Source organism: Musca autumnalis, unplaced genomic scaffold, assembly GCF_047663935.1.
Source record: "Musca autumnalis isolate F117 unplaced genomic scaffold, ASM4766393v1 scaffold_3, whole genome shotgun sequence".
Lineage (NCBI taxonomy): Eukaryota > Metazoa > Arthropoda > Insecta > Diptera > Muscidae > Musca > Musca autumnalis.
Genome location: NW_027411866.1, coordinates 35,995,482 through 36,022,016, shown reverse-complemented (window position 1 = coordinate 36,022,016; position 26,535 = coordinate 35,995,482). Strand labels below are relative to the sequence as shown.

Here is a 26,535-nt window from a genome sequence, read left to right as displayed (position 1 = left end):
ATACATCACGCTTGTTTTGCGCTAAATGTCGAGCTTTCTCTGCGCTAGCCAATTCTTTATTAAATTTTCTCACTTCTGCCTTCATAGCCGTCACCTCACAATTTCCCTCTTGGATATCCGCTATTAATTCTTCCTTAGCTATCCTCGATTCCTCAGCCTCACACTTGACTTGCTCCTTTAGTGTAGTGTCAAGCTTGGCTGCATCTTCCTTCTCCGATTGGCATGCGGTCATAGCAACTTCCATTGCCATGATCTCCCCTTTCATCATCATTATAGCCTCTACAGCGGCCCTGCATTGCATCCGCTCGTTGTCCACTTTTTTCTGCAGGCCACGGACTTCCATTTTGGCCTTTTCATCCCTCATGTGTAGGTCTCTTATCACCTCACACTGGGAGCTCACTCTGGTTTCAAGGCTCGCTTTAGCCTCTTCAGCTTTTTGAAGGTCAATTTCCAGAATCTTGTTCTTGGCTTTCAATTTCCCTTCTTCATAGTCCATTGCGTCGATATCCCACCGCAGGAATTTTATTTGTTCCTCCAATGACAGGGGCCTAACAGGCATAAACATTACTGGTACCACTTCCTCTTTTTTGGTAAACAGTTGGAGGATTTTCTCGTTTACCATTTTATCTTTTGCTGCCAGCTTCGATGATGCAAACCTCTGTTTTTCCACGTACGTATAAATGCCCTCATTGTAACGCTTAGTCTGGGTTTCATTGACTTCTTCAATCGCCCAGTTGATGAGAACAAGAAGCCTCTCCACCTCATCAGCAATTTTTGCCGCCGTTTCCATTTGGCTCAGCATGGTGAATTTCTCTTCCCCTACGATTTCGAGGCCTGCCAGGATTTCGATGGCCTTGTGGGTTCCAATCTAGAGCTTGTCTTGAGATTTCACTAGGATGTTCCCTCAAAATGTGCCCAATCCATGTCCATTTGCGTCTGCGGATTTCATGTTCTATTGGATTGCAGTTCGCCATCAGGTAAAGTTGCTCATTAGCTACCCAGTTAGGCCAAAAGATTCGTAGGATTTGTTTCAGGCATCTATTGTAAAAGGCTTGAATCTTCCTAAGAGAGACCTGTGTTGTACTCCAGTTACTGCAACCATACAAAAGAACAGATTTTAAACAGCTATTGACCATGTTGAGCATTGTTTTTGTTGATATGTTGTTTGCTCTCCAGATTTTGTGTAGAGAGTGGAAAGCTGTCCGGGCTTTGTTGATTCTGTCGGTAATATCGGCACTTGAACCTCCATCTTTGCAGATTGTGCTTCCTAGGTAAGAAAAGCGATCGACATCTTCGATGAGCTGCCCATGGAGCGATAACTGAACTGTGTTATTAGAACCGATCCGCATTAGTTTGGGTTTCTTCGCATTTATCTTCAGGCCAACATAATTCCGAAAAGCTGACTGTCGCTCTAACTTTTGTTCGATATCGGAGAAGCGATGTGCAAAAAGGCAGATGTCGACGTCATGAAGAAAGACGTTTACGGACCAACGTATTCCCAGTGGAGCCTCGATGTTGGTTTGTTGGAGTGCACAATCCAGTAGTGGGAGAAACAGTGTGGGCGAAAGGACACATTCTTGCTTCACCCCTGAGTGTAGTTCGAAGGGCAGGCTTTCTTCGCCTTTAAAACGTACTCTGGATTTCGCATCTGTATATAATTCGCGAATGAGGCTTATAATTTTATCTGGGATTTCCTTGGAGCTCAGTGCATCCCATAGTGCTGGTCTGGATACTGTGTCGAAAGCTCGCTCAAAGTCCACAAAAAGAAGGTATAAACTGCTGTTAAATTCGATAGACTGCTGATTATGCGTACTGTGTTAATGTGGTCAGTACAGGATCTCCCTGGTCTAAAGCCTGCTTGCTCTTTCCTTAGTATGTTATCCAAGGCAGGGGAAATGCGTTGTAGAATTATCGACGCAAGAATTTTATTGACCGCATTTAATAAGGTGATGCCTCTCCAATTACTGCATAGTCTCAGATCTCCTCCCTTTTTTGGCATTGTTACGACTACTCCCTTCTTCCAGTAACTTGGAATAGTCTCATGCTTACTTCTGATAAAAGAATAAAAAAAGAAAAGGGCAACCCATTTCGAAATTTGCTCGGCCTTCTTTATTATTTTATTTTTATTACGTCAGAAATGAAGCAGGAAAGCAAGGCAACGAGGCGAAGCAGCTTATGTACCCAGGCCTTTAAGAATGCGCAGCCATCTAATGGTCCATTTCGATTATCATGGGCAGATTCGAAGATGATGAGAGACAGAATACGATATAAGTCTTGCCTCTTAATCCGCTCACCTTATTTGTATCTAAGGTGGAAAGAGTTTGTAGCAGCTTTTCAATTATGCATATTTATCTGTACTTAGCAAAACTCTTGCTGCTTCCGTTCTAACCTTTCTAATCCCAAGCTTAACACTGCCTCGATTTCTTAAATAGTCTTCTCCAGACTTATCGGTGGTAAAGTTAATGAAAGGAAAGGAGTGTAGAATTTTCCACTTTCTATTTGAATTCCTCGACTAACTTCAGTATTCTGTCCAGCTCCATTGAAGGAGGAGGAATCCATACTGCTTTCCAAAGTGAGCCTATGCAATTAAATGTGTGAGTAAGAAAATCCTTGATCCTCTGGTAAAGGCTGCCTTGCCGAGCCATATGTTGCTATGGTACACAACGTCCGAAATGAGAATGTCCCTGAGATGACCCTCGACCAGAAACCAATGACAATCGCTGCCATCAGCCTTGTCAATGATCGCTAGCCAGAGATCATTTGGGATAAATCGTCGCACAGCATTGTCAACATAATTCAGATCAGACGAGCATGGTTTCTGCGAAGAGCTGAGTTTCGCTCTATCCTGTCCTCGCCTTCGCAAACGAATAATGTTTCGACAAAGATGCCCTGACTAAAGCAGCGTTAGGTAAAGAGCTGTTTTTGCTCTCAGTGATCATAAATTGTAATATATTTTAAGCGCAGAGAGAAAGAAAAAACAGCACCTTGACTAACGCTGGAATAAAGAGACTTTAGCCTCTCCAGTAGTCATCATCTCACTAACCTTCAACGTGACTGAGGCATACAACGCAGGTGAATGGACCAGCTGTGGTAGTGGTAGGTAGGGCAGGATACTGTTCTTCGGAAGAACTCGTCCTCTTTACAACCACCTTTGAAGTAGCTGACTCTGTCACAAACCCATAAATGATCCGCCAGCTTGCTTTTGCGCCGAAGCCGCACGGTTTACCAATGGTTAAATTTATCGTCTCGGAGTAGTTGGGTTTTGTCTGAAGAAAATATGAAAAATCCCCGCACTTTTTTGTGGTTTAATAACCGCTTCATCATCATTACCATTACTTAACATGAGCTTGGAAATTCGGTCAGGTGAAAGCGATTTTGGGGAAAAGAACTACATCAAACTTCTGTCTGGCAGAAGTCCGTCCATTCCTGGTACCAGTACCAAAGTTACAGTGGTTCAGTAATCTTGGCATTTGTCTCGCTTGCTCTCGCACGGTTTACCACTGTTTATCAACTGACTCACCGCCATCATCCTTTTGCAAGGTTTTTGGGGCAGATGAGAAGGTACGCCAAATCGTCTCGGAGTAGTTGGGTTTTGTCTGAAGAAAAAATGCAAAATCCCCGCACTTTTTTGTGGTTTAATAACCGCTTCATCATCATTACCATAACTTAACATGAGCATGGAATTCGGTCAGGTGGAAGCGATTTTGGGGAAAAGAATTGCTTCAAACTTCTGTCCGGCAGAAGTCCGTCCCTTCCTTCTACCAGTACCAAAGGTACAGTGGTTCATTAATCTTGGCATTTGTCTCGCTTGCTCTCGTCTTCGAAGCTATTGATATCGAATGTCAATTCCCAGACTCTGGCACGATCACTTGGGTTGGCACCAAGAAGATCATATTGCTTTATTGGGATTAATACAGCCTCTACTGAAAAATTTATGATGATAATTTCCTGAGCATTAGCAGGGTTAGGAAGTTCTTTGAGTTGATTGTCTTTGAGATGTATGCAGTTGTACCAGTTGACTTTCATGACATTAATGAGACGATAAATTTAGGTAAAAGATCTTTGAATGTGACTATGAGATAGTTCGACCATTAATGAGACTATAAATTCAGGTAAAAGAGCCCTACGGCTGCATGAACAGGATCTCTGGCGCGTGAACAGGATCTCTATGGGCATGGTTGTATCCTGAACGAATCAGGCATAAATGTGAACCAACGCGGAAAACTGAGCGATCACCAGTCCTGAAATTTGACGATATAGACGTCGTTATACCTAGTAGAGATGACTGGAACCGCAGTAACCCCCTCTGGACGGTCTGGCTTTCTATACAGACGGTTCCAAAATGGAGGAAGGTACCGGGGCTGGCGTCTAATGTGAAAGGCTATCTCTTGAGTACACCTACAGGCTAGACAGCAAATGTAGTGTCTTCCAGGCTAAAATCTTCGCGATTTGGAAGGCAGCGGAATTGATAAAAAGTTTGGATGAAGAAATCTTTGAACCGGTGACTATCTTTGTGGATAGCCAAGCGGCTCTTAAAGCCATCAAATCCTGCAACATCAAATCCCATGTCGTCCTTAAGTGTAGATCAGCCTTGGGAACGCTAACTAACGGCTTCCGGCTATGCTGGGTACCAGGACACCGTGACTATCTGGGTAATGAAAGAGCAGACGAATTAGCTAGGCGAGGATCGCAGTCCACAGACCTAGCTATCGCTGACTCTATCAAACCACCCATTTGTCATATCTTTCAAAATATTAAAACGTTCTCTGACGAAAGAGCCAGTGAATTGTGGCATAATGAACCTAAGTGCATTGTGGCAAGGTCCATATGGCCGTCTCTGTCAGTCAAAAGAATGAACTCTCTGCTGAACCTGAGTAAAGCTGAAGTTAGAGTAACGCCGGGAGTCATTACTGGACACTGCTACATCAGGGCCCATACCAACAAATGGTATGAGGATGTTACTGACTACTGCAGACTCTGTGAGGACGAGGAGGAGTTAGAGACGATCGAGCACATCCTGTGTTCTTGTCCAACAATGGCTCGTAGACGGCATAGGTTAGTAGGTGTTCACTTTCCACCGTGTCTAACTTCACACACATCCCCTAACCTAACCTAGGTAAAAGAGTTTTGCATGTGACTATGAAGGCATGGGTACATAAGCTGGCTCGCCTGCTTGCCTTGCTTTCCTGCTTCATTTCTGACATAATAAAAATAAATGAATAAAGAATAAAAGGACAACCTAGTTTGAAATTGGCTCGACCTTCTTTATTCTTTTATCAGAAGCAAGCAAGGCAAGCAGGCGAGGCAGCTTATGTACCCAGGCCTTGAGGTAGTCCCACCAAGGTAATATGACGCACTCATTCCCAATCTCTTCCGCGAAATTATATCTAGGAAATTTTTTTCAGTTACCGGATTCAATTGATTGGGAAGTTCCTGGAAGCGATTGCCATGAGATTTATGAAGTCTTGCCGGTTGGCTTCCTTGAAACTAAAAAGGGAAAAAATTCGGGTAACGATCTTTTGATATGAATGACTATGAGGTGGTCTGAGCAGGTATTCATCAATAGGGTGGTTGCATTCTTGTCTAGTTTCTCTTAGTTCAGCTGGTCTTGGGTTCTTTTTGCTACAACGTTTGGCGCCACTTTATTTCCGAGAGTAGAAGATGGAAAAAAACAGTAACCATTTGTGAATACATGGAAATCAGGTCAAGTACATGGGATGATTTGACAGTTTAATGACTTTGGCAACCTTTGGGGGTTTACTTCCTGCCACAGCTTCGCCTGTGATGAAATTTGACAAAATATCTATTTATTTGTCATCGCCAAATATGACAGAAGTATTGTATTTTAATAGGATAGGAAAGAGTATCAACCGCCTTCAGCTCCTATGCTAAAGCATTTCACATTACCTAGCCTATTCGAAGATCCTTGACTCTGATTATGTTTACATTATTACAATGTTGGGCGCCACTACATTTGTGTGAGAAGGAAATACTTACATAGCTGGCCCATTACAGAACATTTGTTCTATAGGCCGAACTAAGAAAAGATCTCCAATTCTCTCTATTTATTGCTTCGCTTTCTGGAATACCGCGCCTTTTCATCTCATCATCCACTTGTTTGCGCCATCTATTCCTTGGCCTGCCAATTCTGCGCGCACCGCCAAGCGGTCCGTGTTTATACGCCTTTTTAGCGGGTTCATCATCGCTCATTCTTATGATATGGCCTAGCCAACGCAATCGCTGCATCTCGATACGTTTAACAATATTGATGTCGTTGTATAGCAGATACAACTCGTGGTTCATGCGACGTCGATATTCACCGTCAACGCAGATTGGTCCGTAGATCTTTCGAAGAATTTTTCTCTCAAACACACCAAGCACTGGCATGTCTGCTTGCGCAAGTACCCAGGCTTCGGAGCCATACATCAGCACGGGTAGTATCAGTGTTTTGTAGAGCGTTATTTTTGTTTGACGAGATGTGGCTTTGTTTTTAAACTGCTTACTTAAACCAAAGTAGCATCTGTTGGCCAATACAATTCTTCTTTTTATTTCATAACTGATGTCGTTTGTTGTGTTTACGGAGGTGCCGAGGTACACGAAGTCTTTTACTACCTCAATATTATAGGAACCAACTTCCACAGTCGGTCCGAGCTCAATGGACGCATTGCGCGTCGACACCATCAACTTGGTCTTCTCACCGTTTACCGCCAGACCCACTTTAGCAGATTCTCCTTCGACCTTCATAAAGGTATCAGTTACTTCTTTTACTGAACCGCCTATGATGTCCATATCATCAGCATAAGCAAGTAACATGTGACTATTGGTGTAGATTGTGCCACTTCTTTTGACGTTTGCCTCTCGTATAACCTTTTCTAGCAGGATGTTAAAGAGATCACACGAAAGGCTGTCTCCTTGTCTGAAACCTCTTTTGGTACCAAACTCTTCGGAGAGGTTCTTTCCTATTTTAACTGAGGACCTCGTGTCAGTTAAAGTCATTTTGCAAAGACGGATGAGCTTTGCGGGGATACCAAATTCAGACATGGCTTGGAATACCTTTGAGCGCAGCGGGCTGTCGAAGGCTGCTTTATAATCGACAAGAAGGTGGTAGGTGTCGATCTGCATCTCTTGGGTCTTCTCCAGGATTTGCCGCAGGGAAAATATCTGGTCAATGGTGGACTTGCCAGGTCTAAAGCCGCATTGGTATGGTCCAATTATCTCATTGACCATAGGCTTTAGTCGTTCGCACAATATCCCTGACACGATCTTGTAGGCAATAGGGAGTAGACTTATGCCCCTATAGTTAGAGCATACAGTCTTATCTCCCTTCATGTGGACGGGGCACAGGATACTCAGGTTCCAATTGTCGGGTACACGTTCTTCCTGCCAGATGGTGCTAACTAGCTGATGCATACACCTTATCAGCGCGTCGCCTCCGGTTTTGAACAGCTCGGCTGGTAAGCCATCCGCTCCTGCTGCCTTATTATTCTTCAGCCGATTTATTGCTGTCTTTATCTCATCTTGGCTGGGCGGTATACATTCAATACCATCTTCTGGGATTGGCACTGTGGTATCTTCGTCGTCTTCGCTGCTATTGGATACCAACAGTTTTGAAAAATGTTATTTCCATATCCTGTGTACACTATCTGTATCAGTTACCAAATTACCTTGCTGGTCTCTACAGGAGGATGTGCCTGTACCAAAGCCATCAGTTTGATGCTTGACTCTTTGGTAGAATTTTCGGACTTCATTCTGGCTCCTGTACATCTCGATTTTTTCGCACTCCCGCTTTTCCATCTCTCTCTTTTTCCTGCGGAAAAGACGTTTCTCCTCTCTCCTTTTCTCCCTGTATCTCTCTCATGCGCTACGCGTTGCTACGGATTGTAAAGTAACCCTATATGCCGCATTTTTCTCTTCGGTGGCAGCACGACACTCCTGATCATACCATGGAAATCCTTGGTGGAGGTCTCTGGTATCCAAGTATGGATTTTGCGGCTGTTTGCATGGAGTGGGCAATGATTTGCCATTGCGCTGATATGTTATCGGGATGAGGAGTGCTTTGATTAGGCAATTGGGCTAGTTGAGTGGAATATGATGTGGCTATCTGTTGTGATTGCAGCTTACCGATGTCTAACTTTTGTGTTGTGTCTGTTCGTACTTTGTTTGCTACGTTTAAGCGAGTGCGTACCTTTGCTGCAACAAGGTAGTGGTCCGAATCAATGTTTCCGCCTCGGAACGATCGTACATCCAACACGCTCGATGAATGTCTTCCAGCTATCACAACATGATCAATTTGATTTCTTGTTTTCTGATCTGGAGACAGCCAGTTGGCCTTATGAATATCGAGATGATTAAATCTGGTACTGCTAACTACCATGTTTTTTGCAGCTGCAAAGTCTATCAGCCTCATACCATTGTCAGATGTTTCACTGTGGAGACTGAATTTCCCGACTGTTGGGCCAAAGATATTCTCCTTTCCAATGTTGGCATTAAAATCGCCTAGAATGATTTTAATGTCATGGGCAGGGCAACGGTCATATGTTTCTTCTAAGCGCTTGTAAAATATATGTATCTTTGGTCTGTTCGTCCTTGCCTTCAGTGGGAGCATGAGCGCAAATAAAGCAGATGTTGAAGAATTTAGCTTTTATTCGAATTGCAGCAAGTCTTTCATTCACTGGGGTGAAGCTGAATACCAGATGTTTTAGTCTCCGACTAACTACGAATCCGCAATCAAACTCATGGTTTACGTCAAGGCAGCTATAATACAGTGCGTCACCTTTAGGTGTTGTTGTGACGCCTTTCCCAATCCATCGTATTTCCTGTATGGCAGTAATATCGGCCTTGTACTTTTCAAGTACGTCTGCCAATGCGAAGACTGCACCTTCTCTATAAATAGTGCGAACATTCCAGGTGCAGATTCGCAGATCATGGTCCTTAAAACGTTTGCGGGGTTCGTCAACTTTAGAGGGGTTTGTTTTTCTTTTCTTTCGTTTTTTCATAGTAGGCTGTTTTTTCTAGGGGAGGGTTACTAACCCGACGCCCAAACCCAAGTTTTTAACGTTCTTATGGGTGAACGCGCGGCACATGTTAGCTCACTACCTTTAACGGGTGTTAAAGGCAGTTCCCCAGGTGACACCACGGGGAGGTCAGTGTCCACTTGAGATTAAAGAGGGACCAAGATAAATTCTGGGCTTTTCCATGTTAAAACCGGTCAGGACCGTTCCTTGGTATCTTCCATTCCCTACGTCAATGGGAAGACATAATAATTTCTGCGTAAAACTCCGGTCAAGCCAAGGGTTTTGCATTACTTAAAATTCCTTATGACTTTGGAAACTTTAGTACTAAAGGGATTTTTACTCGGCTGAAAGAGCTTCGGCCTATCACGAAAATTGGCAAACTGTATTTTGTATAGATAGAGAAAAATATCCTCGGATCTGTCACAAGTCGTTGCCAAACATGACAGATTTCCGGTAATTTCACCTATTTGGTTGCAAATCATTTGACTACAATGTTGGGCGCCACTTTATTTCTTTGAGGTGGGGATGAAAAAAACATGACACCTTTTGCAAATTTCCGGGTAATTAGGTCAAGTCTAAATGGTTTGGATGAATTGTCATTTTTCATGACATAAGCAAGTCGTTGTCAAATATCACAGAAGTCGGATAATTCTTCTTATGAAGATAGAAAGCGATTTAATCATTTAACCACGACCGACTTCCAATACCAGTACAACCATGCTACAGACCTTCACATTATCTAGCTATTTCGGTTCATGACCCTGATGTAAGTAATTTTACTACTAAATTGGGCGCCACTTTTTTGTGTGAGGAGAAAATAAAAAAAAAAAACATGTCAGTCTAGAAAGCAATTTAACTGTTGAACAATTCAACTACTCTAGAGAGCTTCACATTTTGATCTTCAGTACTCTTAGTCTGATGATATTTTGGTAACATGTAATTTGACTACAATGTTGGGCGCCACTATGACATTATTTGCGTGGAAATCGACTTTGGATGATGTGACATTTTTTATGCTTCGGCAACTGTAGAGATTTCTACGCGGCGGCAAGAATCAGAATCCATGACATTACCTGAAGCTTGCAAAGAGTTATTTTCTTTTACGAGCAATCTTCTGTGAAGATTCGGTTCTTCATTTTTAAATCTCAAGCATTATCTAATACCACCCTTCCTTCAATCATCACTAGTCAATTTTTCTAGCGCCCAACATTTCAAATGTCAGCCGAATAGCGAATCAAATGTTGAAAGGCCTTTGTAATTTCACACATGAAATTAATGTTTTCATTTTTATTCATCTTTCGGATGTCTCTCATTTTTGACGCTTTTCTATTTCAATTTAATTTTTTTCTCATCCAAAGATCGCGTCATAAGAAGATTATATTTTCAATTTCAAAGATGACTAATGCCACCATTCAACTGATTTACTAGCACAGAAAAAAATAATCATGAAATAGATTCAACTACTCTCCGCTGCAAATAAAAGCAAACAACGCCGCCGCCCACCTTTCACTATAATGAAATTGAATAAAAACGCCGATACACATATGCTTGCCAATTGGGGATTTTAGGTGAATTTTTACGACCGAATTTCGCTTAGGCACCAAGAATATATGTTGGCAAGATTTCTGTTTTCTTTTCTTTCACTAGTCGCCGAAATGACGCTGCCCTGTGGCAGCATCATTGCAATAATGTTTGGGAGGTAAAGATGAACGGTGGGATTTTCCAGGAAAAATACATATTTTTATTCAGATTTCTAGGGACAAAAAATATTTGAAGAATATTTGACTATTTTTGTTATAGAAAAGTTCGACAGCATAATTTTTCATTACATCAAACTATTGCTTTATTTCTCTTTTGCTCCACTGTGCCCCCATCCAATTCGACAATGTTTATGATTTTGATCTATTGCCAAATGTTACGTTTTGTCTAAAAATACTTTCCAATTTTTTGTTTTCTATTCTAAATTTATGGATTTTGTTTACATGAGAATGGTGTTCGGAATGCCTTGAATTATTAATTATTTCGGACAAGACCACAGATCCATCAACGATATCCATCATTGTGGATCATTAATATCAGATGTTGATAGGCCACATAAATCTGTGGACTCGGATTTGACGACTTGTTTGATTTGACAGCTGTCACTAAAAGTGATTTTCTCGAACAATGAGAAGTGGAGAACCACTCTACCGATAAAAACAATTCTATAGAGAAAGGTTTATGCTTTTCTATAAAAAACAAGTAAGCTGAATTAAGTTTTGTTATAGAAAAAGTTAGCTGAATTGAGTTTTTATATAGAAAATGTTAGCTGAATTAACTTTTTCCATAGAATAAATTTGCTGAATTGACATTTTCTATACAAAAAGTTAACTGAATTGAATTTTTCTACAGAAAAAGTTAGCTGAATTGAGTTTTTCTAAGGAAAATGTTAGCTGAATTAACTTTTTCCATAGAAAAAGTTTGCTGAATTAACTTTTGCCATAGAAAAAGTTTGCTGAACTGAATTTCTCTACAGAAAGAGTTAGCTAAATTGAGTTCTTCTATAGAAAACGTTAGCTGAATTAACTTTTTCCATAGAAAAAGTTTGCTGAATTGACATTTTCTATAGAAAAAGTTAGCTGAATTGAACTTTTCTATAGAAGAAGTTAGCTGAATTGAGATCTGCTACAAAAAAAGTTAGCTGAATTGAATTTTTCTATAGAAAAAGTTAGCTGAATTGTGGTTTTCTATAGAAAATGTTAGCTGAATTAAATTTTTCCATAGAAAAAGTTTGCTGAATTGACATTTTCTGTACAAAAAGTTAGCTGAATTGAATTTTTCTACAGAAAAAGTTAGCTGAATTGAGTTTTTCTACAGAAAATGTTAGCTGAATTAACTTTTTCCATAGAAAAAGTTTGCTGAATTAACTTTTGCCATAGAAAAAGTTTGCTGAACTGAATTTCTCTACAGAAAGAGTTAGCTAAATTGAGTTCTTCTATAGAAAACGTTAGCTGAATTAACTTTTTCCATAGAAAAAGTTTGCTGAATTGACATTTTCTTTAGAAAAAGTTAGCTGAATTGAACTTTTCTATAGAAGAAGTTAGCTGAATTGAGATCTGCTACAGAAAAAGTTAGCTGAATTGAATTTTTCTACAGAAAAAGTTAGCTGAATTGAGTTTTTCTACAGAAAATGTTAGCTGAATTATTTTTTCCATAAAAAAGTTTGCTGAATTAACATTTTCCATAGCAAAAGTTGGCTGAATTGTGTTTTTCCATAGAAAATGTTAGCTGAATTAACTTTTTTCATAGAAAAAGTTTGCTGAATTGACATTTTCTGTACAAAAAGTTGGCTGAATTGAATTTTTCTACAGAAACAGTTAGCTGAATTGAGTTTTTCTATAGAAAATGTTTGCTGAATTACTTTTTCCATAGAAAAAATTTGCTGAATTAACTTTTTCTATAGCAAAGGTTAGCTGAATTGAATTTTCCATAGCATAATTTGGCTGAATTGATTTTTTCTATAGCAAAAGTTGGCTGAATTGAAACTTTCTACAGTAACTTTCTTGTTTTTTCTACATCCAAAGTTGGCTGTGTTAAGCTTCTCTACACAAAAACTGAATTTAATTGAGTTTTGCCACATTAAAAGTAAGCTGAATTGTGTTTTTTTACAGAAAAATTAGCAGAAGTGAGTTGTTCTATAGAAAAAGTTGGCTGAATTGACTTTTTCTATAGAAAAAGTTGGCTGAATTGACTTTTTCTATAGAAAAAGTTGGCTGAATGGACCTTTTCAATAGCACAAGTTGGATGAATTTACTATTTCTACAGAATAGTAAACTAAATTGAGTTTTTCTATAGAAAATGTTAGCTGAATTAACTTTTTCCATAGAAAAAGTTTGCTGAATTGACATTTTCTACAGAAAAAGTTGGCTGAATTGAAGTTTTCTATAGAAAGAGTTAGCTGAATTGAATTTTTCTATAGAAAAAGTTTGCTGAATTGAAACGTTTTACAGTAAAGGTTAGCTGAATTGTTGGCTGAGTTAAGTTTATCTACAGAAAAACTTAACTAAATTGAGTTTTGCTACATTTAAAGTAAGCTGAATTGAGTTTTTCTACAGAAAAAGTTAGCTGAATTGAGTTGTTCTATAGAAAAAGTTGGCTGAATTGTGTTTTGTATAGAAAATGTTAGCTGAATTAACTTTTCCATAGAAAAAGTTTGCTGAATTGACATTTTCTACAGAAAAAAGTTAGCTAAATTGAATTTTTCTATAGAAAAAGTTGGCTGAATTGAGATTTTCTATAGAAAAAGTTAGCTAAATTGAATTTTTCTATAGAAGAAGTTTGCTGAATTGACATTTTCTACACAAAAAGTTAGCTGAATTGATGTTTCCTATAGAAAAAAGTTAGCTGAATTGAGAAAAAAGAAAAAATCAGATTAATTGAATATTTCTAAAGAAAGAGTTGACTGAATTGACTTTTTCTGTAGAAAATGTTAGCTGGATTGAGTTTATTTAGAGCAAAAGCTAACAGAATTGAATTTTTCTACGGAAAAAGTTAGCTGAATTCAATTTTTCTCCATTAAAAGATAGCGGAATTGAGTTTTTCTACATCAAAAGTTAGCTGAATTGAGTTTTTGTATAAAAAAAATTGCTGAATTGAGTTGTTCTATAGAAAAAGTTGGCTGAATTGTGTTTTCTATAGAAAATGTTAGCTGAATTAAGTTTTTCTATACAAAAAGTTGGCTGAATTGTATTTTTCTACAGAAAAAGTTGACTGAATTGATTTTTTCTATGGAAGTTACCTGGTTCGAGTTTTTCTACAGAAAAAGTTAGCTGAATTGAGTTGTTCTATAGAAAAAGTTGGCTGAATTGTGTTTTGTATAGAAAATGTTAGCTGAATTAACTTTTCCATAGAAAAAGTTTGCTGAATTGACATTTTCTACAGAAAAAAGTTAGATAAATTGAATTTTGCTATAGAAAAAGTTTGCTGAATTGACATTTTCTACACAAAAAGTTGGCTGAATTGATGTTTCCTATAGAAAAAGTTAGCTGAATTGAGTTTTCTAAAGAAAAAATCAGATTAATTGAATATTTCTAAAGAAAGGGTTGACTGAATTGACTTTTTCTGTAGAAAATGTTAGCTGGATTGAGTCTATTTACAGCAAAAGCTAACAGAATTGAATTTTTCTACGGAAAAAGTTAGCTGAATTGAATGTTTCTCCATTAAAAGATAGCGGAATTGCGTTTTTCTACATCAAAAGTTAGCTGAATTGAGTTTATGTATAAAAAAAATTGCTGAATTGAGTTGTTCTATAGAAAAAGTTGGCTGAATTGTATTTTTCTACAGAAAAAGTTGACTGAATTGATTTTTTCTATGGAAGTTACCTGGTTCGAGTTTTTCTACAGAAAAAGTTAGGTGAATTGATTTTTTCTACATCAAAAGTTGGCTGAATTGAGTTTCTCCCCAGAAAAAGTTAGCTGAATGGAGTTTTTCTACATTAATAGTTAGCTGAATTGTGATTTTCTATAAAAAAATTTATCTGAATTTATTTATTCTATGGAAAAAGGTTGGCTGACTTGACTTTTTCTACAGAAAAAGTTAGCTGAATTGAGTTTTCTATATCAAAAGTGGGCTAAATTGACTATTTTCTACAGAAAATTTAGCTGAATTAAGTTTTTCTACATTAAAAGTTAGCTGAATTGAGTTTTTCTACATCAAAAGTTAGCAGAAATCAGTTTTTCTACAGAAAAAGTTAGCTGAATTGAGTTTTCTATATCAAAAGTTGGCTGAATTTACTATTTTCTACAGAAAAGTTAGCTGAATTAAGTTTTTCTACATAAAAAGTTGGCTGAATTGAGTTTTCTGCAGAAAAAAGTCAGGTTTATTGAATATTTCTAAAGAAAAGGTTGACTGAATTGACTTTTTCCATAGAAAAAGTAGCTGACTTGAAGTTTTCTATAAAAAATATTTGCGGAATTGAATTTTCTATAGAAAAAGATTCCTGAATTAATTTTTTTCTGTAGAAACCGTTAGCTGAATTGAGCTTATCTACAGCAAAAGATAGCAGAATTGAATTTATCTACAGAAAAAGTTAGCTGAATTGAGTTTTTCTACATTAAAAGATAGCTGAATTGAGTTTTTATACATCAAAATTTAGCTGAATTCAGTTTTTCGTCAGAAAAAGTTAGCTGAATTGAGTTTTTGTATAAAAAAAAAGTTTGCTGAATTGAGTTGTTCTATAGAAAAAGTTGGCCGAATTGTGTTTTCTATAGAAAATGTTAACTGAATTAAGTTCCCCTATATAAAAAGTTGGCTGAATTGTGTTTTTCTACAGGAAAAGTTGGCTGAATTGAGTTTTTCTATAGAAAAAAGTTACCTGGTTTGAGTTTTTCTACAGATAAATGAAGCTGAATTGAGTTTTTCTACATCAAAAGTTGGCAGAATTGAGTTTTTCCACAGAAAAAGTTAGCTGAATTAAGTTTTTCTACATTAAAAGTTAGCTGAATTGAGTTTTTCTACATCAAAAGTTAGCAGAAATCAGTTTTTCTACAGAAAAAGTTAGCTGAATTGAGTTTTCTATATCAAAAGTTGGCTGAATTTACTATTTTCTACAGAAAAGTTAGCTGAATTAAGTTTTTCTACATAAAAAGTTGGCTGAATTGAGTTTTCTGCAGAAAAAAGTCAGGTTAATTGAATATTTCTAAAGAAAAGGTTGACTGAATTGACTTTTTCCATAGAAAAAGTAGCTGACTTGAAGTTTTCTATAAAAAATAGTTGCGGAATTAAATTTTCTATAGAAAAAGATTCCTGAATTAATTCTTTCTGTAGAAAACGTTAGCTGAATTGAGTTTTTCTACAATTAAAGATAGCTGAATTGAATTTTTAAACATCAAAATTTAGCTGAATTCTGTTTTTCTTCAGAAAAAGTTAGCTGAATTGATTTTTTGTATAAAAAAGTTTTTTGAATTGAGTTATTCTATAGAAAAAGTTGGCTGAATTGAGTTTTTCTATAGAAAAATTCAGCTGAATTGAATTTTTCTACAGAAAAAGGTAGCTGAATTGAATTTTTCTGCAGAAAAAGGTAGCTGAATTGAATTTTTCTGCAGAAAAAAATTGCTGAATTGACATTTTCTACAGAAAGAGGTAGCCGAATTGAGTTTTTGTACATCAAAAGTTAGCAGAATTCAGTTTTTCTACAGAAAAAATTAGCTGAATTGAGTTTTTGTATAAAAAAGTTTGCTGAATTGAGTTGTTCTATAGAAAAAGTTGGCCCAATTGTGTTTTCTATAGAAAATGTTAACTGAATTAAGTTCCCCTATATAAAAAGTTGGCTGAATTGTGTTTTTCTACAGGAAAAGTTGGCTGAATTGAGTTTTTCTATAGAAAAAAGTTACCTGGTTCGAGTTTTTCTACAGATAAATGAAGCTGAATTGAGTTTTTCTACATCAAAAGTTGGCAGAATTGAGTTTTTCCACAGAAAAAGTTAGCTGAATTAAGTTTTTCTACATTAAAAGTTAGCTGAATTGAGTTTTTCTACATCAAAAGTTAGCAGAAATCAGTTTTTCTACAGAAAAAGTTAGCTGAATTGAGTTTTCTATATCAAAAGTTGGCTGAATTTACTATTTTCTACAGAAAAGTTAGCTGAATTAAGTTTTTCTACATAAAAAGTTGGCTGAATTGAGTTTTCTGCAGAAAAAAGTCAGGTTAATTGAATATTTCTAAAGAAAAGGTTGACTGAATTGACTTTTTCCATAGAAAAAGTAGCTGACTTGAAGTTTTCTATAAAAAATAGTTGCGGAATTAAATTTTCTATAGAAAAAGATTCCTGAATTAATTCTTTCTGTAGAAAACGTTAGCTAAATTGAGTTTTTCTACAATTAAAGATAGCTGAATTGAATTTTTAAACATCAAAATTTAGCTGAATTCAGTTTTTCTTCAGAAAAAGTTAGCTGAATTGATTTTTTGTATAAAAAAGTTTTTTGAATTGAGTTGGCTGAATTGAGTTTTTCTATAGAAAAATTCAGCTGAATTGAGTTTTTCTACAGAAAAAGGTAGCTGAATTGAATTTTTCTGCAGAAAAAGGTAGCTGAATTGAATTTTTCTGCAGAAAAAAATTGCTGATTGACATTTTCTACAGAAAGAGGTAGCCGAATTGAGTTTTTGTACATCAAAAGTTAGCAGAATTCAGTTTTTCTACAGAAAAAATTTACTGAATTGACCTTTTCTACAGAAAAAAATTAGCTGAATTGAATTTTTCTATAGAAAAGGTTAGCTGAATTGAATATTCCTACACCAAAAGTTGGCTGAATTGTGTTTCTCCATAGAAAAGTTAAGTTTAATTGAATTTTTCTACATTAAAAGTTGGTTGAATTGACTTTTTCCATAGAAAAGTACGTTGAATTCACAGCAAACGTTAGCTGAATTGACTTTATCGAGTTTTTCACTAGAAAAAGCAAGTTGAATTGAGATTTTCTCTAGAAAAATTAGCTGACTTAAGTTTTCCTACAGAAAAAGTTTGCTGAATAAAGTTTTTCTATAGAAAAAGTTGGCTGAATTGAGTTTTTCCATAGAAAAAGTTAGCTGAATTGAGTTTTTCTACAGAAAAAGTTAGCTGAATTGAGTTTTGATAGAGAAAAAAATAGCTGAATTGGTATTTTCTATGGAAAAAGTAAGCTGAAATGTAATTTTCTGTAGAAAAAATTGGCTGAATTGATTACTCCATAAACATTTTTGCCTGAATAGAATTTTTCTATAGAAAAGATTGGCTGAATTCACGTTTTGCCAAGAAAGAATTTGCTGAATTGAATTTTTCTACTGAATTAGTTTGCTGAATTAGCTTTTTAATTTTTATTTATCAAATTATGTATGCATCCCCTAATTCCCCATTCATACTTTTCTTCCTTTCTCTCCCTCCCGCCCAGGTATCTCGTTTAGTTATCCTCCATGAAGAAGCCGAAGATGGCAATGCCATGCCCGATCTTAGCCGTCCGGTACAGGTGGTATCGGCTGCCGTTACCAATTTGGTGAAAGTTGGTCGCGACACCATCAACAGTTCCGATGACAATATCCTGCGTCAAGATATGCCAGCAGCATTGAATCGCGTTGAGACTGCCTCGCAGTTGCTGGAAGAAGCTTCCGATATGTTGCGGGCCGATCCATATTCAGGGCCGGCACGCAAAAAGCTAATTGAGGGAAGCCGCGGTATACTGCAAGGCACCTCTTCGCTATTGCTCTGCTTTGATGAATCCGAGGTGCGTAAAATAATCCAAGAGTGCAAGCGAGTCCTCGATTATTTGGCTGTGGCTGAGATCATCAATACCATGGAAGATTTGGTGCAATTCTTAAAAGACTTATCACCCTGCCTGAGTAAGGTATCGCGTGAGGTTAGTGCCCGTGAAAAGGAGCTGACACATCAGGTGCATAGTGAAATATTGGTGCGTTGCTTGGAACAAGTCAAGATATTGGCCCCCATTTTGATATGCAGCATGAAGGTGTATATCCACATTGTGGAACAGCAGGGAAAGGGGGTTGAGGAGGCTGCCGAGAATCGTAACTATTTGGCTTCGAGGATGAGTGACGAAATCCAAGAAATTATCAGAGTTCTTCAATTGACTACCTATGATGAAGATACCAGTGAACTGGACAATTTAACGGTGCTCAAGAAGCTCAGCAATGCCATTAACAACAAGGCGGAATTGGCAAATGATTGGTTGAATAATCCCTATGCCCTGAAGGGAGGTGTGGGCGAGAAGGCTCTGCGGCAAATCATTGAAAATGCCAATGAAATTTCGGAACGTTGTTTGCCTCAAGATTCGTATCCCATACGCCGTACCGCTGACGAAATTGCTGCCATGGCTAATAGCCTGTGTGAGTTGAGACAGGAAGGTAAGGGAGCCTCGCCACAGGCTGAATCTTTGGCCCGTAGCATACGCGAGAAGCTGGGAGAATTGCAGTCACAGATACAACATGCTGTTGTGGGTGTTGATAAGGCTGGTGTCCAGCAAACAGCCCACACAATTCAAGGACGTTTGGAACAGGCTGTCAAATGGTTGCAACATCCTGAAATCAATGATGGCGGTTTGGGTGAGAGGGCAGTGAATCTGATTGTTGAGGAAGGCCGCAAAGTTGCTGAGGGCTGTCCGGGACATCAAAAGGCTGAAATTATGCAGTTGTGTGATGAAGTGGAACGTCTAAAGCGTCAGGCTGCTGGCAACACCCCTGCAGCCAAGGAAGCAGCCAAGAAATTGACCCACAAACTGCATGAACTTAAGGCTGCTGTCCAAAATGCTTTGGTCAATCGCATTGTCCAGGACTTTATGGATGTCAGCACTCCTTTGAAACAATTCACCGAAGCTGTTATGCTACCCGAAGGTACTCCCGGACGGGAACAGAATTTCAATCAAAAATCCAATAATCTTCAGGCCTTCTCTGATCGTGCCTCCAAGACATCGCGTATGGTTGCCGCCGGTGGTGCCTGTGGAAATAAGAAAATTGCCGAAATTTTACTCTCCTCTGCATCGCAAGTGGACTCTCTGACACCTCAGCTAATCAATGCAGGACGCATTCGCATGAATTATCCAGCCAGTAAGGCGGCCGATGAACATTTACAAAATCTCAAGCAGCAATATGCCGATACGGTGCTACGCATGCGTACAGTCTGTGATCAGGCCACAGATCCTGCGGATTTCATAAAAACCTCTGAGGAACATATGCAGATGTATGCCAAACTCTGTGAGGATGCCATTCATGCCAAACAACCGCAGAAGATGGTGGACAATACTTCGAATATTGCTCGTCTGATTAATCGTGTCTTGCTGGTGGCCAAACAGGAGGCTGACAACTCAGAAGATCCCCAGTATACCGCCCAATTGAATGCTGCTGCAAATCGTTTGGAAAGTTCCCTGCCAGCAATGGTGGGAGATGCTAAACGGGTGGCAACTAACATCAATGATCCTGCTGCGGCGCATGCATGGAAGACATCATTCCAAAGGGTGAGTTGGAAATCTCTGATTTTTCCCATTAAGAGAAAATTATAACCTCAAAATAGTTTGAGGTTATGTGTTACAAAAGGCCATTTTAATGAATCCTTTTTTATTATTTCCAGTTATTGGGTGATGTCAAAGATGTTCGCAATGCCATTGCTCCTCCACAACCACCACCATTGCCCGAGGTACCACCACCACCAATTCCAGAATTCAGTGCCATGCATTTATCCAATCAGAACGGTAAGTTTTCCCACACACATAAACTTATAACTGCAATTTTAAATACCTTTTGCTGAATTAAGATTTCCTATAGTAAATGTTTGCTGAATTGACTTCTTCTATAGAAAAAGTTAGTTGAATTGAATATTTCTAAGGAAAAGGGGTGCTGAATTGACTTTTTCTAAAGCAAAAGTTAGCTGGATTGACTTTTTTAAAGAAACAGTTAGCTGAATTGACATTTTCTAACGAAGAAGTTAACTGAATTGATCTTGTATAAAGAACATGTTAGCTGAATTAACTTTTTCTAACGAAAAAATTAGCTGAATTGACATTTTCTAAAGAAAAGTTTAGCTGAATTTACTTTTCCTAAAGAAAAAGTTAGCTGAATTGATATTTTCCAGAGAAAAAGTTAGCTGAATTGACATTTTCCAAAGAAAAAGTTAGCTGAATTGATTTTTCTAAAGAAAAACCTAGCTGAATTGACATTTGCTAAAGAAAAGGTTAGCTGAATTGTCTTTTCCTAAAGAAAAATAGCTGAATTGATATTGTTCAAAGAAAAAGTTAGCTGAATTTACATTTTCCAAAGAAAAAGTTAGCTGAATTGACTAAAAGTTAGCTGAAATAACTTCTTCTAAAGAAAAGCGTTAGCTGAATCAAATTTTTCTAAAGAAAAAGTTAGCTGCATTGACTTTTTAAAAGAAAAGGTTAGCTGAATTGACTTTTTTTAAAGAAAAGGTTAGCTGAACTGAATTGTTCTAAAGAAAATATTAGATGAATTGAATTTTTCTAAAGAAAATGTTAGCTGAATTAAAATTGTCTAACGAAACAGATAGCTGAAATTAACTTTTTCTAAAAAAAGAGTTAGCTGAATTGACCTGAATTGACTTTTTCCGTAGAAAATGTTTGCAGCATTGACCCTTTCCATAGAAAAAAGTTTGCTGAATTGATTTTTTCTAAAAAAATTTTGTTGAATTGAATTTTCTACAAAAAAATTTAGCTGAATTGAAATTTTCTATAGTATAAGTTGTCTGACTTGACTTTTTCTAAAGAAATAGTTAGCTGAATAGACGCTTTCTAAAGTAAGAGCTAGCTGAATTGACTTTTTTGTAAAGATATAATTAGATTTGACGTTTTCCAAAGAAATAGTTAGCTGAATTGACTTTTTCTAAGGAAAAATTAGCTGAATTAATTTTTCCTAAAAAAAGTTAGCTGAATTGAGTTTTTCTATAGAAAAAATCAGCTGAGTAGACATTTTTAAAGAAAAAGTTAGCTGAATTGACATTTTCTATCGAAAAAGTTAGCTGAATTAACTTTTTCTAAAGAAAGGCGTTAGCTGAATTAATTTTTTTTAAAGAAAAAGTTTGCTGAGTTGACTTTTTAAAGATAAAGGTTAGCTGAATTGACTTTTTTTCAAGAAAAGGTTAGCTGGATTGACTTTTCCATAGAAAATGTTAGCTGAATTGACATTTTCTATCGAAAAAGTTAGCTGAATTAACTTTTTCTAAAGAAAAGCGTTAGCTGAATTAAATTTTTTTAAAGAAAAAGTTAGCTGAATTGACTTTTTTAAAGAAAAAGGTTAACTGAATTGACTTTTTTTCAAGAAAAGGTTAGCTGGATTGACTTTTCCATAGAAAATGTTAGCTGAATTGACATTTTCTATCGAAAAAGTTAGCTGAATTAACTTTTTCCAAAGAAAAGCGTTAGCTGAATTAAATTTTTCTAAAGAAAAATCTAGCTGAATTGACTCTTTAAAAGAAAAGGTTAGCTGAATTGACATTTTCTATCGAAAAAGTTAGCTGAATAACCTTTTTCTAAAGAAAGGCGTTAGCTGAATTAATTTTTTTTAAAGAAAAAGTTAGCTGAGTTGACTTTTTAAAGAAAAAGGTTAGCTGAATTGACTTTATTTTCAAGAAAAGGTTAGCTGGATTGACTTTTCCATAGAAAATGTTAGCTGAATTGACATTTTCTATCGAAAAAGTTAGCTGAATTAACTTTTTCCAAAGAAAAGCGTTAGCTGAACTAAATGTTTCTAAAGAAAAAGCTACCTGAATTGACTTTTTAAAAGAAAAGGTTAGCTGAATTGACACTTTTTATCAAAAAAGTTAGCTGAATTAACATTTTTTAAAGAAAAGCGTTAGCTGAATTAAATTTTTCTAAAGAAAAAGCTAGCTAAATTGACTTTTTAAAAGAAAAGTTTAGCTGAATTGACTTTTTAAAAGAAAAAGTTAGCTGAATTGACTTTTTCTATAGAAAAAGATTGCTGCATTGACTTTCCATAGAAAAAAGTTTGCTCTAAAGAAAAAGTTAGCTGAATTAACTTTTTCTAAAAAAGGCGTTAGCTGAATTAAATTTTTCTAAAGAAAAAGTTAGCTGAATTGACTTTTTAAAAGAAAAGGTTTACTGATTTGTCTTTTTTTAAAGAAAAGGTTAGCTGGATTGACTTTTCCATAGAAAATGTTAGCTGAACTGACATTTTCTATCAAAAAAGTTAGCTGAATTAACTTTTTCTAAATAAAAGCGTTAGCTGAATCAATTTTTTCTAAAGAAAAAGTTAGCTAAAATGACTTTTTAAAAGAAAAGGTTAGCTGAATTGACTTTTTTAAAGAAAAGGTTAGCTGGATTGACTTTTCCATAGAAAATGTTAGCTGAATTGACATTTTCTATTGAAAAAGTTAGCTGAATTAACTTTTTCTAAAGAAAAGCGTTAGCTGAATTAAATTTTTCTAAAGAAAAAGCTAGCTTAATTGACTTTTTATAAGAAAAGGTTAGCTGAATTGACTTTTTTAAAAGAATAAGTTAGCTGAATTGATTTTTTCAAAAGAAAACTTTGGCTCAATTGACTTTTTCTAAAGAAAAGGTTAGCTGAATTGTCTTATTCTAAGAAAAAGTTAGCTTAACTTACTTTTTGATTTGACTTGTTCTATTGAAAAAGAAAAAAATTGATTTTCTCTCTAGAAAAATTTGTCTGACTTGACTTTTTCTATAGCAAAATTTTAGTTGAATTAACTTTTTCTAACGATAAGTTATCTAAATTGACATTTGCTAAAAAAGGTAAGCTGAATTGACTTTTCCTAAAAAACAGTTAGCTGAATTGATTTTTTCCATAGAAAAAGTTGGCTGAATTGATTTCTTCTAAAGAAAAATTTAGCTGAATTGATATTTCTTTAGAAAAAGTTTGCTAATTTGACCTTTTCTATAGAAATAGTTAGCTGAATTAACTTTTTTCTATAAAAACAGTTGTCCTATTTGACCTTTTCTAAAGAAAAAGTTTGCTGAATCGACTTTTTCCGTAGTAGAATTTGCTGAATTGACTTTTTTTATAGAAAAATTGTCTGACTTGACTTTTTTTCTATAGAAACAGTTGCCTGATTTGACTTTCCCTATAGAAAAAATTGTCTGACTTGGTTTTTTCTATAAAAAAGTTGTCGGACTTGACTTTTTATATAGAAAAAGTTGTCTGATTTTCTGTAGAAATGTGTCTAACTTGTTTTTTTCTGAAAGAAAAGCGTTTGCTCAATATTTTTTATAGAGGGTGCAGATTGACTTATCTCTTTTTTGTGACTTTCTATCTAAATTTGTTTAAATTATTTTGTAGAAAATATTATTAAATATACATATATTTTTGTATTCCTATTTTTCCAGCCGAGCGTGCTCCACCCCGTCCCCCACTACCCCGTGAAGGTTTGGCTCCTCAGCGTCCACCACCACCAGAAACCGATGATGAAGATGAGGGTGTCTTCCGTACTATGCCACATGCTAATCAACCAATTTTGGTAAGTTTTTTTTATGAAAGTTCTAAGAAATTGTTGAAAAAAGATTCTTTATGAACGAAACTTTTATGGGACATAACCTCAAATTTAAAGACCCCCAAGTTTTATTAAAGTTAGTGAAATGACTGCTTCTAAAAGCTGAGTGGTAATATCAATAGAATTTAGTACACAAAATAGAATATGTTAAAAGCCTTTTTCCACAAATTAACCAAGTTCGGACCTAACCTCAAATTTAAATACCAGAGATTTACCAATAGTAACAGTAATTATATGCTATATCTATTTCTAATAAGAAGAGTAGACTAAAGTGACCATTTTAATGGAAAAAGTAATTGCCAATACAATTTTGTTCAGATCTAACCTCAAAGTTAAAACAGGTTTATGAAATCCACTTAAATAAATAGAGCTAGATTATCTAAAATGAAAGTTGGCATGGACTAAATAGTAGATAGATCAAAAAGCAACAATTTTTACAAAAATTGTAATATCTTCGGACCTAACCTCAAAAGGGAGTAGTTTGCTAATTTTGACAGCAACAGTAGGCTAATTACAACTGCAGCTAATATTTACCAAATATATTAGAGCAAATAAGCCTTTTTCAAGAAACAAAAATAATGCAGAATCAAAATCGATTGGATCTAACCACAAATTCGACTGGACCTACGCATGAAATATTATATTCTAAAAGATTACAATTGATACAAGCAGCGATACAAGCAGCAATGATGAAAATTGTTTTAAGGTAAATTGCTGTTAAAAGTTTGACATGTGGTAGAATTAATAGAACACATATATCTCCCCCGCATTGTATTTTACCCCATTATATATCAACTACATCAGTAGTAACCAGATATCCTTGGTAGTCCCAATTTTCCAAAAAAGCTCAGCTGAAAATAGATCAAAGCTAATTATAACAATGTAAATACCTCTTAAAATCAGCTGTTAGGTAATTATTTTTACTCTATGCCTCAGGTACTGCAGGCATATTGTGACCTTAGATCTCATTTATAGATTAGAAGATCATTAGGCTAAGAGACACAAATACATTTACATTTTCTTCCATTGAAAACATTACTAATTTTTCTACTTCCCTCTACTCCGAATAGATTGCTGCCCGTGGCCTACATCAAGAAGTTCGTCAATGGTCATCGAAAGACAATGAAATTATTGCCGCCGCCAAGAGAATGGCCATCCTAATGGCACGCCTTTCCGATTTAGTGCAATCTGATTCACGTGGCAGTAAACGTGAGCTAATTGCCACAGCTAAACAAATTGCCGAAGCTTCCGAGGATGTTACACGCTTGGCCAAGGAATTGGCACGCCAGTGTACTGATCGTCGTATTCGAACAAATCTGTTGCAAGTTTGCGAACGTATACCCACAATTGGTACACAGCTGAAGATTCTGTCCACTGTCAAGGCAACTATGTTGGGTGCTCAAGGTTCCGATGAAGATCGTGAGGCCACAGAAATGTTGGTTGGAAATGCCCAAAATCTTATGCAAAGTGTAAGTAAAAAAACTAAAACCACATTTTTTGGATTTTCTTTCTAATCATTTGTTTTTTCTGTTAATTTTTTAGGTCAAAGAAACTGTCCGTGCCGCTGAGGGTGCCAGCATTAAGATCCGCTCCGATCACACCAATCGCCTGCAATGGGTTCGTCGCCAACCTTGGTATCAATACTAAGACGCCGCCGCCACATCAAAACATTTGTATAGGTTTCTATTTTTACAAAAAAATTACCATTTTTTACTTAAAACCCAACCCTACAAAACAAACAAAGAAAACCTCTAACATCTAAGTGCCTTCTTCTTAAAATGTTAACAACATTAATTGATATTTATTTTGTTACATACCTACCATTGTGCTTATGGTTAGGCCATCTCTTTGTAGGGGCCTATCTAATTGTCATTATCGTCGTTATTTTATTTTTCAACTCTGTGTGTGTTAATTTTAAGCTTATACAACGAATGCAACAACAATAAAGTCCTTCCCTAAACTATGGCAGATAATAACAAATAATAAAAAATCTCAATATTTAACAACAACAAAAATATGTGCAATAATATTGATTTGGCTGCTCATTTCGGCTTAAGATCTATAAACACATTGGGATCGACAAGGGTCTATGAAGCAACTTCTACCGTTTCAAGATTTTACTACTTAAAATACGTCCCTTGTCTTTGTTATTGTGTTCATAGACCTAAGTTGAAGCATTTAATTTGAAATTTTCTTAAAAAGTGAAAAATTAAAATGTATTACTAACACATTTCTCTTTGCGAATTAATTGATAATTTACATTCAAGTGTGTTATCTTTAGAAAGGATTTAATAAATATAAAAAACAACAACAAATTAAAGTAGTAATTGTAGTTTTATTTTATTACAGTGGAGAGAAATCAAATGGTAAATTCATTTCGTTCGGACCTAACCTCCAATAAAAACTAATGAAATTGGGTGAGTTGGAGTGAAATTGTAGCTGCTACATATTAAATGACAACATTTGTTATCTTTGGAACAAACAAACAAACGATTTTAACAAAAATTGTAAACCAACCAGACCTAACCTCAATTT

At 36.2% G+C, this 26,535-nt stretch overlaps 1 protein-coding gene across 4 annotated transcripts in view; it reads left to right on the top strand.

The window, feature by feature from the left end:
- The window catches only part of Vinc (vinculin), a 76,635-nt gene extending 50,320 nt beyond the window's left edge, over positions 1 to 26,315 (top strand). For all 4 annotated transcript variants that reach the window (XM_073976431.1, XM_073976434.1, XM_073976433.1 and 1 more), the window contains exons 3-7: positions 17,912 to 19,981; positions 20,095 to 20,215; positions 23,837 to 23,967; positions 25,071 to 25,469; positions 25,543 to 26,315. In XM_073976431.1, the coding sequence (XP_073832532.1) occupies positions 17,912 to 19,981; positions 20,095 to 20,215; positions 23,837 to 23,967; positions 25,071 to 25,469; positions 25,543 to 25,647 (2,826 nt within the window). In that variant the 3' untranslated portion in view covers positions 25,648 to 26,315. The remainder of the gene's footprint in view (positions 1 to 17,911; positions 19,982 to 20,094; positions 20,216 to 23,836; positions 23,968 to 25,070; positions 25,470 to 25,542) is intronic.
- The last annotated feature ends 220 nt before the right edge of the window (positions 26,316 to 26,535 follow it).